General features: G+C 42.1%; 1 protein-coding gene across 1 annotated transcript; it reads right to left on the reverse strand.

The window, feature by feature from the left end:
• Positions 1 to 1,173: 1,173 nt before the first annotated feature.
• LOC109487682 (vacuolar protein sorting-associated protein 18 homolog) lies at positions 1,174 to 15,162 on the reverse strand. Its single transcript, XM_019791707.1, has 10 exons — positions 13,711 to 15,162; positions 12,668 to 12,876; positions 10,216 to 10,416; positions 9,351 to 9,479; positions 8,834 to 8,972; positions 8,340 to 8,477; positions 4,055 to 4,171; positions 3,071 to 3,217; positions 2,386 to 2,638; positions 1,174 to 1,430 (listed from the first exon to the last, which is right to left on the reverse strand). Exons 1-10 carry the CDS (start codon positions 15,127 to 15,129, stop codon positions 1,228 to 1,230), a joined length of 2,955 nt encoding a protein of 984 aa, XP_019647266.1. The 5' UTR covers positions 15,130 to 15,162; the 3' UTR covers positions 1,174 to 1,227.
• Positions 15,163 to 15,190: the final 28 nt, after the last annotated feature.

The raw sequence follows: 15,190 nt of genomic DNA on the forward strand, positions 1-15,190 counted from the left end.
TTCTCTGGCTAATGGATACTGCCTGGCCAATTTTTGCCACCAAAAGGGAACTGCTTGGAGATTAGATAAACACACTAATGAGAGTGGACTATACTTGTGTTTCGAGCTCCAAAATATGATATAGTACAACACAGTACAATAATCAGGTCCAGGTTTAGGTCCGGACCTGGACCTGATCATGATCCTCTGAACCTGATCCGAACCTGGACGGGCTGGACCTGAATTTTCTATACAGGTACCCACCCCTAGTGTCTGGTACTAGTGGTTGCCTGTTCAAAGACTATAGTTGATTGTATTACAGCATTGATAGCTACACTTAATGTTTAAAGACTACAGTGTACATGTAACAACAAACACTGATTTCTGAATGTCGTTACCTTAAGCACAAAATGTCAAAAAATTTATATAAATACACAAATTGAACGTAAATTCCAGTGATTTAATACTAATAAACTTTTTTCCAGACATTACTTACAAACTAGCTTGCAGTTGCAGCATTCAACCTTTTACCGTAAATTTTCATATAAACAATACATGTACTACATAAAATGTCATATTTTCCTATTCCACTTGCTCCATCAAAGATGTGGAGAAAATTACTAGTAAATGAATTCCACAAATTCTACCAGAGCTTTAAACCACATAATTATAGTATTTTTACAGTCTAACATTATAGTCTGATTCATGACTACTCAATTTGGTTGACTTCAATCTTTTTTCCAAGGTTGGAAAAAAGACAGTGACATATAAGCATTTTTCAGGTATGAATGTACACCAGAAACATATTAGTAGATACAGATTAAAGTTCATATCATACGTATACCACTGTATATACTGTAAGGCCACACCAATTTAATTTCTTGGTTAACGGATTTTTCTAGGAAAATAATGGAGCGGGTGGGTGAAAAAATTTAAAAAATAAAAACAGGCCTAGGCATCTTATTATGGCCCAAAATGGTACGATAGGAGCCATGAAGTCAACACACCAGGCTGGTTCAAAATTTAAACAATGAATTTTGAACTTTTAATGATATCACTCCATTGAAAGATGGAATAACTGTAACAACTAGGATGAAAAGGACTGTTTTCAACTGTTCAGGGCAAAATATGAGCATTTTGCAGTTGATTCTGAATTTTTATTTTTATTTGCAAATCAGAAAAAAATGAAGCGGGCGAATCCGTTAACCAAGAAATTAAATTGGTGTGGCCTAATTGATTATTTCACCACTACTGCCAGCTCTGTATGACTTCATCAAACTCTTTAGGTTCGATGAAAGGTTTGTCGATGGACATGATCATCATCTCTCCGCAGTACGGGCACTCCGACGCGATCAGGTCGTCCAGCTCGCTCTTCTGCTGCTCGCCCTTTGACATCGCCGTCGTGGCGGCGGTTGCGTCTGTGGCGGCTGCGGCCTGCGGAGTGGCAGGTGCTGAAATCAAACAGAAAATACCGTAAATCTTGTTTATGTACTGTGTTTTTGTTGTGTGTATTTTTATGTGTATCCAGGATTACCTGAAAAGCAGGCCAAAATCGACTGAGCTGTAATTACTGGTTAAAGAAATCGAATTGAATTGAAATGTCTGCTGAGTTTTTATTTTCAAAGTCATCTTTTACTGCAAAAAATTACTGACACCACTATGTGCGATATGTAAATACAAGATAGCCAGCAATATAGTTGCAAGAGTGCTAATTTTCTTTTTTTTTTTTCATCAGTACTCATATCCATGCTTTAACTGATCTATAGAGAAACTATTGTAACTGAGAAAAAAAATTGAATAGAATTTTTTCAAGGCAGTTGTAATACCCCAGTGAAGCATAGACATCCAGGTAATGTGATAAACAAGAAAATCACTGATGAAAAGTAATGAATGTTACTTAAAACATCTGACAGTTTTCAAAACCTATCCAGTTGCTGGAGTTTCTTGCGCGTCAGTTGTATTAAATACCAAAAGAAATTCCTCCAACCTTGAAGTGTTCCCAAAAATGAAACACGACATCGAAACATGCCCGTTCGGAATAACCCCCCCCCCCCACACACACAAGGCTCAAAGGTTCACTTTTTGGTCCACTCTTTATGTAAAGGTCCACTTTTTGGTCCACTTTTTATGTGAAGATCCACTTTTTGGTCCACTTTTTATGTAAAGGTCCAAGATTTTTCTTGAAAAGATGGACTGGAATCGTAGAAACACTGCTCTCTTTGTCAATGAATAAAAATTTATCTCTGATTTTTTCTTGGACATCCTCTCAAAAACGCACAAAATGCCATTTTAGAAGGTTCATTTGCCCCCGGACCCCCCTAGGAACCCCGGACCCCCCCTAGGTCCCCTAAAGGAGTGGGAAGAACCCCCCCATTCAAAAACCTGGCTACGGGCATCATTTCTCACCTGAGTTGATATCTCTCAGCAGGTTGTCTACTTTGTTCCTCCTGGCAGAGGTCATGTTGGGGGTGACCTCTGTGACCAGGCAGTCGGAGTGGAAGACGTGTTGGCATGGAAACAGGTAGAAACCACGCGTGAGGAGGGGGTAGCGGCAGGACGAGCACTTCCCCTGGGCCTTCACCACGCTGTACTTGTTCCTCATCTCCTGGATGTCCGAGCGGATGGACTTGGCGCTCTCCGTGGCGTCCTGCATCTCTTCCTGTGGGGGTGCATGATGGGATACAGTGAACATTGCATTGTGGGAAGTCATGAGTGACTAGAGGTTAAGATTTTCTCAATACCTGGTAGTGCAACGTAGTTTTGCTACCGCTCACATTTGCACCCTAGCAAACTCGTCACCCATTTTTGTGTTGGGTTGGGTTGCTTTGAATGTAGACATTTCATACCTGAATTGTTAATAATGTATTAATAATGTCCCACAGCACATCGGCAGAACGTACTGCACTTGCGTGAAACCCGTAATGTATTGTGCACAGCACTTCGGCAAAACATCTCATATAAGGTCATATTCACGCATGTAAGGTTAACACTCTGTCTGTAGTTTCCAAATGTTATGGTGGAAAAAATGTTGTCTGCAACATTTCACTTTGAGTTTCACACTCAAGTCCTAAGCCAAACATTGCCATCCCACCTTGAGTGCTTCGATGTGTTGGTTATACTCCTGTAGGGACATACAGATGGCGTCCTTGAAGTGGTCAATGGTGACAAAGTCAGGGAAGAAGGGCAGCACATCCTCAATCTTCAACAGATCACACTCATGCAGGAACTCCATGGCTTTCTGTGGGAAAACAGGGCTATGGTAATAATTGCAGTACTACAGTACAGAAAAGCAGATCATTCCAAGGTTTCTTCAGGATAGAGGTACAGGCATGTAGGTACATGTACTGAAAATATGAAATGTTCAGTGGTTTTATCTTCAGTTTTCACAAGTGTCTTAATGTGAAATCAAGATAATGGTAAAAAATGGAATTGAAAGTCAGGTCTACTGTTGGCAGAATCTTCAGCCAGCTGAAGCCTGCCGCCATAAGACAAAGAAAAAGCTATTATTTTACAGTTTAGCATCTCTAAATGTAATTGGTTATGTGGGGATATGCATAATCTCAGACATAAATGCTGTACTGTTGATTATTAACTTGATACATTCAACAACCTGCATGTTCAAACTAAGGTAGGAAAATCATATACCTAGTAGATATGTTGTGGATCTTGTCCTCATAGTTTCATTATTGCTGCATCAGATAATTTTTCCACATTGGTGAATAAACCAGTTTTGTACACTTTACTACTTGACTTGTACATCAAACCCTTACAAGATGGGACAGAAAACCTGTATTGTAACTTAAACATGACTTTCCTCACTCCACCCAGGTGTGAATGGGTACCTAACTTTGGTTGGGGAAAGTCGTATTGAGGTCACCTGGTGGCGCCGCACAGACCCTTGCGACAGTTCCACAAAAGTGTGTGGAGCAAATATGTTATATGTATCATGTGTCTTATTTGATTGTGATTATAAACACTGCTCAATTTAGCACTATAAAAGGCTGCGAATGCAGGGTAATGTTTGACCAATAAAACATTTATTATAATTATTAAATGGTGACCCCATGACCCTGACCTTGATGTCCTTTTCCTCCTCCACCACGTGTCGTGCGATCCGCAGCCACAGCTTCTTCCTCAGCTCCTCATCATCCTCTGGCAGGTCAGCATTCACCTTGGCCAGGTTCACATCAACCTGGAACACAACAATCCAGATGTTCAATCCATATGTTCAAGTATGCAGTTCTACCTGGTGCTGTGTACCGGTTCGCTGGACTGGTTCCAGACTTGTAAAAATGTTTAGGTTCAAGTAAAAAAAAAACAGTTCTGGCTGATTATTACCAAAAAAAAATCATGTCACATACCCTTTTCTTTCCAAACCACCTAAAACCTTCCGTAGATTGCAAAATCTGTGCTGCAAAATGAAGAATGGCATCAGGCATCTTCAAGTGTCAAACTCCATGTTATGTGGCCACAGTTTCACCCAGACTACATTGCAACATTGCAAAGTTGCCAACATGCAATTTTGTATATTCCATAGGTGCGGTGCTATGAGAACAAGTTTGGAACTGAACCTAAATATGGGTTTATGTACACAGCACTTAAGTCTAGTTCTACCATGGTTACGTGAGTATAACGGTTTAGCTTGATCACTTCAATTCAAAGGACAGATCTAGGTCCAAAGGATCAGCTTCAGATCTGAACCTGATTATACTATATCCGTAGTAGTATATCATATTTTGGGGAAATATTATAATATCTCTCAAAGATATATAAGATATATATGACAGGTCAAATTGTATTTGAATTGTATACTGGAATGATATAGTTATTTGAATAGATTTCAGATTTTTTTTTAAACCTTATCAATACAGCCAGATTATCTAATAAAATGTCTAAATAGAATTTTTATTTACAAATGTATAAAGATTTGTTACAGAAAAAAGAGTTGGTTCAGCTTTTTTGGACTTAGTTTTTAGATGTTATTCCGAGTCAGACCAAATCCAGCCGAACCAGTACCCACCCCTAACCATGGTACTGTGGAACTTCAAATATTGGTATTTGCAGTGGTTTTATCACCATGCACTACTAAGATCTATATGTATAAAACATTGTGGACTTGAAAAGGTCATCATAACAACAGCATTAATCTAGAATCAGACACCATACGTGTATGTACTTGCTACCTCATGTGTACACAACTGTGCCAAAACATTTGTACAGCAAACAGCCATCAGTCTAGGTCAGTCAATCAACTTTTCTGTTTGCTAATCACACACTGCTTTTAATTAATTGGTTTCACAGCGTGCAAAATACCTGGTTGCCTAGTTGTCCCGGGCAACCAAATTTTACTTGGGGCAACCTATTTTTGAACCTAGGTAGCCCAGTGTGCTACCTGAATTTTAAGAATGCCCCCCCCCCACGAAATCATGCCCACGCACCACTGTAGCCGGCAGATGCTTTTTAATTTTAGGTATTAATGGCTATTAGTTAAGTAACTATAGGCTGTTAGATATTGTCAAAGGCGTATGTATGCACATGTAACATTACTTAATTTGAGGAAAGTAGTAACTTATAGGTGGAGCAACCTAAAATTCTGATGGGCAACCTACTTTTTGCCATTGGTTGCCCACTGGGCAACCTGATTCAAAAAAGTATTTTGTACACTGGTTTTAATTCAAAACGTGCAAGAGATGAAAAATTCGTTTTCTAAAATGGAGCCTCCAAAACTTGAACATGTTAAAATATAATGTATAGTTATTACATGTTTAATATATAACCAAGGAGGTTAAAAATCTTGGTATTGCTGGAAGAAATTATTAGGTTGCTATGTACATGTATGAGAACTGTAATATGTAAATTGCAATCTGCCATTTACAGTATGGTCTACAATACACTGTTTCAAAGACTATTTTCATACAATAGTGTCAATAGGTATTTGATTCTGTTTCATTTTCAGAACTTCAATTTCTATCTAGAACTTCAGTTTCTATCTAGCTTGATACTCCCAATGTAGTTCTCAAGTGTGGGGTCATGTGGCATAAATGGTAGCGTGTTCTGCTCAGGACCAAGAGGTTGCGGGTTTGAATCCTACCATGTTACCAACCTTGTTCCCTTGGGAAAGGCACTTTACACGACTTTCCTCACTTCACTCAGGTGAAAATGAGTAGTACCTAGCTTTGATTAGGGATGTCCCTCAGATAGGACGTTAAATGGAAGCCCCGTGTTTGGGAAGAGCCACACCCCGCATGTCAAAGAACCCAACGCACTTAGTGTTAAAGAACCCAACGCACTTATCAAAAAGTGTAGGGGACCTTCCCAGAGTGAGTGGTTCAAACCTTGCAGTCCAGTCTTACGCAGCTTGCACTTACAAATGTACATGTATAAAACTGGTGTGTTACATTTAAAGGCAGTTTACCGGTTATGCGAAACAAACAAAACAAAAAAACAATTCTTTATTTCAGCTAGCAGTCCTCAACAAACCTTATTTAGAACAAACTTTCCACAGGCCACAGCAAGTAAATTTTATGGATGACATCCTCCACAGACTCCAAATCTAATGCGAGTGGGAAAAAAAAAAACAAGACGGGACGAAAAAAACAAGGTTCCTGCATTTTAAAATTTTGACTCAATCATGGTACAAATGGTTTTGATTCAGTGGGAACATCGCATATACATAGCCAGCATCACATAACACTGCATCAAAGTAAGAAACAAAACATTAAATCAGAGTCTTTTCATGTCTTCTCTCTTCATATGTATCTGCCATCCTCCTTCCGGCATGGCAGCAGACATCTTTGCCCATTTTCGGCATGTTGACCACTGTCAGAAGGCAACAAAATTTCTTGTTTTTTTTTCCAAAATCAGGCGAAAATTAATGCGCACGTGGTGATGTCATCCATAAAAATTACTTGTTGTGGCCAAACTCAATCAGTGACAGTGACATGAATCATGAGCCCTTTGTTCTGACAGCCGCAATGTTTACATCACCACACAAACGTGGACATGCATATCTGCTGCACCGGTCTTTTGTCCAAGCGGAAGTTTTGACATGCAGTTGCTCCTAATGGAACATGAACATATTTTCCCATGCTGGACCTCAAAGACGCAGTAACTCTACACCATAATGTCTAACATCAACAAATTTAGAGAACAAGCCGCTAGGGGACCCAAACTCATGTCACTTTTTCCCTATCTCAAGAGCTATCTGCCATCCAACATTCATGACCCTAGCATGTCCAGATCACGAGATATCAAAACCGGAAGTTCTGCTGCAGTAGACAGTACCTAGGAAAACTGCCAGAGGGCCCAAAATCTAAACAGTTCTAGGTCTCATGAAGACCTACACACCTACCAAGTTTCATTCCAATCCATCCACTGCTTCTTGAGTTATCTTGCTCAAACACACACAAACAATATTGAAACATAACCTTCTTGGCAAAATTAAAGGTACTACTGCTGAATCAAAAAGCACTTAACTACATTTCTAGAAAACATAAACAGACAGTACTGAAAGTTATTCACTCTAAGTGAAGGTTTGTTCCACACTTCAGCAGCAAGTACACAAGTTATTACAACTACGCACACATGAATACAAAGGGGCCATACATGTAGTTGTAACATGGGAGTTGGTCTTCTCTGTCACCAAACACTACTTAGCTAATGTCTGTTGTGACAAGGTAGGACACAACAGGATTCCTGGTGTGGGGAATAGCTGGCATTCTTGACTTCACAAGGAGTTGTGGTCTAGAGGACTCCAGTTACCTTGTCACAGTGTCAGACATGCATGCAAAATAAACACAGCATAGCACACAAACTCCTCAGACTTCCTTCCTTAAAACCCAGAAAACATTCCTGACTTCACCAACAAAACAATCCTTCCTTAGTTGATTCCCCCAAAATATAAATCAGTTTTGAATTTGTCAACAGTAAAAGTCAGTTCACAAAACTTTTTTCACATAACCAGTAAACTGTCTTCAAGGGTTTGTACAGTAAGTATAAGCAGTGGAAGACCCGGCTGAAATATTTGACTCGCTCACACAGGGATGGAACCCTATTCTTTTTGCTAAGAGTAATATTTTTTCCAATGTGCTTTGGGTGCCACTAAGTTACTTTCTGCAGACACATGTTTGATGACTGGTAAACTGTCTCCAAGGCATAACACAACAGTTTTGTACAGTAAGTACAAGCCAGAACAGACTGATAGATTTGACCCACTCATACAGAGATGGACCGCTACTCTTTTTTCACAAATGTGATTGTTTTATTCTGTGCTACTACATGTAAGTCACTTTCTGTAGACAGGTATCTGACAGTTGAAAATGGTCCCTAGAATGCACACTGAGTAAAAGACATTGTCCCACCTGTAGTGCCAGTTCGACAGCCTCCTCGTACAGACCCATGGTACGGTAGATGTGCACACACGCCTCCTTGTGATGGTGCTCGGCACACAGGCGCAGGGCGTACTTCAGGTCATAGGGCACGCTGTCAGGGTTCTGGCCCTGGAGCAAAGAAATAAATCAGTTTGCGTCATTCCGACTTCTTACAGTAAATAGGACAGTGCCCATCGCCATTTATCTAGCCCTTGGGTCACACAGCTGTGCAAGCATATATATACATGTATATATATATATATAGATAGATAGATAGATAGTAGATGATACAGGGGACTGCAGTCTACTGGTAAATTTCATACTCTTTCCCATAATAACTGCCAACTTACAAGGCAAAGAAGACATTTGTATGTACATTTTTCAAAGTCTTTGGAATTACCTTGGTCAGGGAATCAAGTAAATCTTTCTAGTTCTGCTTGGCATATATAATAATGTTTGTACTTTTGCCTTTGTTTGTACATTACCTGTATCCTGAGGTATTTGATGAGTTGTTCAGGCTGTAGTTTGGCGTACAGAGACAGTAGGTAGTTGTGGATGGCCGTGTCCTGCACACTCAGGTCATGTACACAGAACTCCAGGTACCGGATAGCTTCACTACTCGCCCTGCAGTCGCAACAATGACAATCAGAGATGCCAAACTTCACCCCTTTACCCATACTGCTTTGCGAGCATGCCAGTCACGCAAACAAATATAAACATAGCAGCACTAAACATGTTGTGGCAACTCTTGCATTGTTTGAATGGGAGTTTCAGAAACAAACACACACAAACACACATACACACACACAGTTACAAAATTTGTCTTCAATATCAGAAAAGTCTGATGAAGAAAATTTATGCAACACCATCCTGACCTCACTCAAAATCAAAAGCTATAATAATATCTTTATCAAAATGAAACCATAATCTTGTTTTCATAAGGATACAAGCTTGACAAGTATATCTGCTTGTACATGTAGTTCAGAAGAGAATAGCACGTACTTGGAATCATGTGTGTGGTCGTAGTTGACCAGAGCAGGAATGAGCCGTTGTGGGTCCAGTTTCCTCCCCTTGGCTATCCAGGAGTCCACTGTCTGTTTGGGGATGTACTGCATCAGGACTGGGGAGAACCTGGCATGGGGATATCACAAGGAAACAATGACATGAAAAATGTATTTGCTAATCAAATCTAAACACTTTTTGGATAGTTTCTGCACTGCAGTTTCTACATGTTCTGCCAGAGGGAGTTAATTCTGCTGTCTCTGATTGCCTAAGCTTGTTACTATGAAGACAATTTGGTCCACCTTTTCTTCCAAGTGTGTAACTTATAACTGCTTAATTAAAAACAGGATAAATTATAAATATCCTCCCTGTATGTGGTGACTTGAAACAGCCTACATTATCTAGAAACAAACACCACTGGAACAGGGGTCTAGCCAGTTCAAAATATTTTTCCGTCAGCCCAGGTTCATGATTGGATATGGGGATGGGTTAATCCACCCATGGGAAATTTTCAAGCCCTCAAAAACACAATTTTCTGCATTTTGAGAGGCAGTGGTTGTCTGTGGTCCTTCAGATGTTTTCATATTTTTACCCAAGGTTTTTGTTGATTTTGTTTGTCAACTTTGACGGATCTGTTTTAAAATTTTTCCGTCAGGTGCCGCAAAGTTCTGGTAATTGACGGACGCTAGAGCCTTGCACTGGAAAAAAACTAACCAACCAATGCAGAGCAAGGCAATCAACACCTCAACATTGCAAACATATATTCAGATTTCTGTACATACACCCCCCACCACATTGCTTCACCATGAACTTGAAATACCACAAATGGATTGACAAGAACAAGGATTCTTTCAGCCAGACTGACTTGTAGTACAGCTCGGTGTCGCCCTGCTTGTTGGTGAGGACGTCCAGTGCGGCCTTGTAGTCGTCGTGCTGGATGTGGTGACTGATGACGCGCTCGTAGTCGTGCATCAGCATGGCGAAGAACACCAGGTCCTCGATGTTCCCGTGGCTGGCGATCAGGTCGTACGCCGTGTTCTTGTTGAAGCTCAGGCAGTCCTTCACTCTGGGAAGGGAAGATGGGTAGAGATATATTTGGAGTAAACTTGTCTCCACATCATATACATAGAGTATAGAGTCAACTTACAAGTAGTGCTGTGTACCAACTGTAAACCCACATTTATATTAGGTTCAGGTCCGGATTCAAGTCAAGAGGTTTACATTCAGTTCTGGACTCTGGAATCGGTTCTTGACTTTCTAGGTTCCTTTGGACTTGAACCTAAACATTTTTACAAGTCCGGAACTGGTCCAGCGAACCAGTACACAGCACTATGTACGAGTGACCACCTTTAAGCTAGTGTGTTACGCTGAGGGGCATTTATACTGGCTATACAGATACAGGTACATAGGGACCACCTGGGCAATGTGACCAGATTTTGGTGGTCCCTTGGATAATTATTCCCATTAACACAAATTAAGAAGCTGTCTATAGTGACTAGAACTGTTCGTAAAGCTTAACTTTAGCGTTTAGTGTAAAATAGAGGCTGCCCTCCCAAATTAGGCAAAATTTGTCACAAGGTAGACCTAACTAACCCTAAATCAGCCTTCTCAAAACAAGCCGGCTACCGGCGAAAATCGCCGCCTACTCAAATTTTTGCGCCGGCTACTTTCGTCAAAATTTTCAAATTTTTGCGCCGGCTACTTTCGTCTAAATTTTCAGAAAAACAAGTAAGCTCCGTTACATTTTCTCACAAACTTCACCGGCTCATTTCTTCTGACGAACTTCAGACAAATTTCTGCTAGCTTTCTGGATCTGAAAACTGCTTCTTTCTTAGCCTCCTGTGCAGATTTCTAGAGCACGAGTCAGCATTTGCTTCTACGAGCGGCCCGCGGCCGGCCAGAGCGGCCGAAACTTTACGGGGGGAGGGTCTTGTTCGAGGCTCGAGTTGTATCCGCGGAGCTGTATCGCTCGAGCTAGGCGGAACTTGCTTCGTAAACTCGTTGCTCACGAAAATTTATCAAGCCGCTACCTTCCCAACTTCTCCCGGCACTAGTAACATTCCTGCTACAAATAACTAGTACAAATCACGTCAAAAAATATCAAGACATGTATAGAAGCGTGTTCATATCTTTCATACACAGACAAATTTTCAAAAACAAATCGCCATCAGCGAGATTTCACAGCTGTTTCATTCATCAAAAGTTCTTGTCGATCGTAAAATGATCACTCATCTGTTGTCTCCACTAGTGTGGCATTTGTAGCTTAATCACGGCTAGCCAAAAATCAGCGTCAAAACCCCGGAATAAAAACACGCACACTCCGCTTCGCTGTACAAAAACAGGAGCTTTCAGGCGCCATCTTGTCATGAATATTAAGTAGCAGCGTGCGATCGACGCTGTGATTGGTTCACCTCACATGACCTGCATTCTGATTGGATAAGCGATGTGGCGAGCAGCCGGCAGCGCGGGAAGATTTTTCTTCGCCGGCAGGCTCTCGCCGGTGAAGAAGAGACACATTTACGCTGCTTTCTACGTTTTTTCTACGACTACTAAGCAACATCCTATTAAAGAAATACATAATTAAAAGAATTTTCGGGAAGATGTATATTTCTCTACGCCGATTTTTGGCCATTTTCTCGTAATTTTCTTGTTCAAGGAACCCGGAAGTCAGTGTACCGGGACGCGGGGTGAATTTCCATAGGGCATTTATGGATCGCACCCCGCTAGAATTAAACCGTCAAAACAGAAACAAAACTTCCAAAAAGCGAAACTGTGACATTTTTTCACATCCCAATGATTATGTTTTCGATCAAATTGACATTTAAATATGCTTTCTTTATTTTTCTGCATTTTGTGGCCGGGCGCAAGGACCGCGCGTAATACGATCGGAGTGGCAAACAATTTTAGTACAGCCTTTTTCCGGAATATTTGTGCACGAACAGTAAATTTTGGAGCCACAAGATTGCCATAAAAGCTGCTCAGAATGTACCAAAAACGATGTTTAGGGGTCTAATTTTTACGATTTCCTCCGGGGGAGGCCCCCCGGACCCCCCCAACGGAGGGGGGGCCACCCCCCTCCCGTACCCTCCCCCTGCGAGCCGCTGCGCGGCTCGCTTCGAGCCACTTCGTGGCTCGCCTGCTACTTTTTCTTATCAGCCACCTACTCTAAATTTTTTTGAGAAGGCTGTAAATCCTCATTTATTACAAAACAGTTATGTTAACGTTCATACAAGTGTGTAAATAAATATTTCAGCTTACAAATTGCACAATTACAAATCGTTCTTTGTCCAGATTGGACATAAAAAAGTCACTTCTACCTTTGGTGAGCTAGAAACTTCCTGAACTCGTCCCTCAGTGTGTAGTATTTGCCGTCGTTCTGTAGCCCCTGTTCCTTGAGTGCGCCCAGCCTGTTCAGGTACAGCTCTATCAGCCAGGTCACCAGCATGGTCGTCTGGGTCTTGTCCGCAGGCTTCAGGCCATTCAGCTTCTTCCACAGGAACGTCTGTAAGGCTTTCTGCTGGTCCATCTGGGGTATAACAAACACAACATACATGTATATATGTTTTGGGAATATGTGTATGTAAACTTAACTACTAGTATCAAAAAGTACACTTATATCTATTAAACTGTACAAGTCAAGTCAAGTCAAAGTTTATCGCACAACGATTGTCACGGGTACAATGTATGGCAAATGACAAGATTACTAGTTGGTATGTGTCTAACATAATGCTATATAATATGGTCCACGGACACTGTATCTGACAGAGTGTTATAAAGAACTACTGGCTAAAAAATATTTCGACTCTATGTGTACGTTCTACATTACACTAAACTATACACATGAAGGGTACAGTGATCAGTTGTACCTAATTAAACAAAACGTGTACATGTACCTTAAGGAATGACACAACAGTTTTCTATGTTAGACTAAACAAAAACAAAAAATTGTATGTAATAGCTATGTGAGAATGAACTGATAGCGTTCATCAACTCAAATCTGGATGGAACCTTTCTCTGAAGGTGTCTTATCGATAAGTGTGGTGGGTTCTTTAACATGCTCAACATGTAGCTTTCCTCAAACCTGGGCATCCCAGCTGAGAGGATGTCTAGAAATTAAACTATGTATTCATTTTCACATTAAGTTGAGTGAGGGATTTGAACTCATAACCTTATAATTATCAAATTAATAGTCTGAGTTAACAATTATAAAAACGAGGTCACCATACATGTATGCCACATATAAAAACTTACAAACAGATGCAGTATGTAGATTGTGAATTTCTGTTATTTGTAGTACAAAGTTCCTCAGTCTGCACTTTCATGTTCTAATCATGCACTTGACATTGACAAGCTTCCTTACCTGGATGAACTTGAGCGCCACCTCCTCGAAGGAGTTCTGTGTCTGTGCATACAGCATGGCGCTCTTGTCGTACTGCTTCTCCTGGAAGAAGTGTTCCGCGTGTTTGGTCAGCACCTTGTCCCTGTTGGCCGGATTGTCCTTGCAGTACGCCAGGGCCAGATCGTACTCTCCACGGTCCAAGTACATCTGCCAAACATCGCGGGACTCCCGTACGACTTTGTACTTGAACACGGCCTGGTCCGAGAAGGACCAGATGGAACCCTTGATGGGATCTTGGCTCATGCCGAGAAGTTTACCGAACGTTCCCGTACGGTGGAAGTCTTCGAAGATGAGCTGTTCGTTCAGGTGACAGATGGCTTTCACGCAGTCCGGGAACACCAGCAAGATGTGGAACTCCGTCAGAACGATGGAGAGAGGATTCTGGGAGGTGTTGTTGTCCGACGGGTACGCGATGAGTTTGCTGTCCGAGGTTACGTCCTGGTTCTGTTGCGGACTGAGGTCGAAGTTGCCGAAGTAAACCCCCGGGCCGGTCATCCAGGCGAACTGTTCGGGCGCAGACTTGATGCCCTTAGGGTGGTAATACTGGAGATCGCTGTATCCAAAGTTCCCCGGCAGCTCTAAGAACCGCGCAGGGCTGTCCTCGTAATTCGCAAACACGGGCTGGAAAATGGGCGGGTCGCTGGTGACGGGAATGGTTCCGATGAACTGATAGAGGCGTCCGGGAGTGGTCGCCATGATGAAGTACTTCTGTTCCGACTGGGAGTTGTGCGGCATGCGGTCGAAGTGGAGACTGTTCACGGGCGACGGGTTTTCCTTTCCCAGACTGAACACCTGCTTGAAGTACTTATCCGCCGCGCCCGCGAAGAACTTGCTCTCGTCCTCCGAAACGACCTCCCCCTCGAATATCAGCCCGCGGGACGTGCCGAACAGGATGGGACCCGTGGACATGTCGCTGGTGTTGTAGTTGTTCCACCCCACGCTCTCGATCACGTAGCCCTTCAGCTTGACCAGCGGTTTCGGCTTCTTGGAGTTCCGCGAGAGATATAGAGTCTCCTGATTGGACATGGAGATGAGGAGGTGGCGTCCGAGTGGGTCCAGGTGAAGCTTGGTCGGCCGGTTGTCTAGCGAGTGGCTGATCTCCACCTCGTCCGTGTTCTCCTTATTCTCAAGGTCGATCCGAAGGAGAAGGTTACTGGACATGGCCAGCACCAGCATGTTGTTACTGACCTTGAGATGCGTGATGGGGTCGCGCGGTTTAAACTGGATCTTCCGCTTGTTGAAGATGGGGACTTCGTCCTCGAGACGGGCGCTGATGAAACCCGTGGATATCGGCTCCGGGATGGAATCCTTGGACTGACGTTGCGTCCGACCGCTCCCGCGGTACTGGTGAGACTCGTACTGGTCCATCAAGTTGGCCATATTTGTAAGATTTTTTTAAACCTCTTGTCTGGTATTACACTACATTCAGTTGAAGCTTAGT

This window comes from Branchiostoma belcheri, unplaced genomic scaffold, assembly GCF_001625305.1.
Source record: "Branchiostoma belcheri isolate BF01 breed outbred unplaced genomic scaffold, Haploidv18h27 scaffold9, whole genome shotgun sequence".
Classification (NCBI taxonomy): Eukaryota; Metazoa; Chordata; class Leptocardii; order Amphioxiformes; family Branchiostomatidae; genus Branchiostoma; species Branchiostoma belcheri.

Excerpts from the sequence above, each read along its gene's own strand:
- LOC109487682 (XM_019791707.1), bottom strand. The coding sequence starts at position 15,129 with ATGGCCAACTTGATGGACCAGTACGAGTCTCACCAGTACCGCGGGAGC. Across the intron at positions 9,480-10,215 it reads GACACCGAGCTGTACTACAA|GTTCTCCCCAGTCCTGATGC; the intron begins GTCAGTCTGGCT and ends TCCCCATGCCAG. Across the intron at positions 2,639-3,070 it reads AACACATCGAAGCACTCAAG|GAAGAGATGCAGGACGCCAC; the intron begins GTGGGATGGCAA and ends GCACCCCCACAG.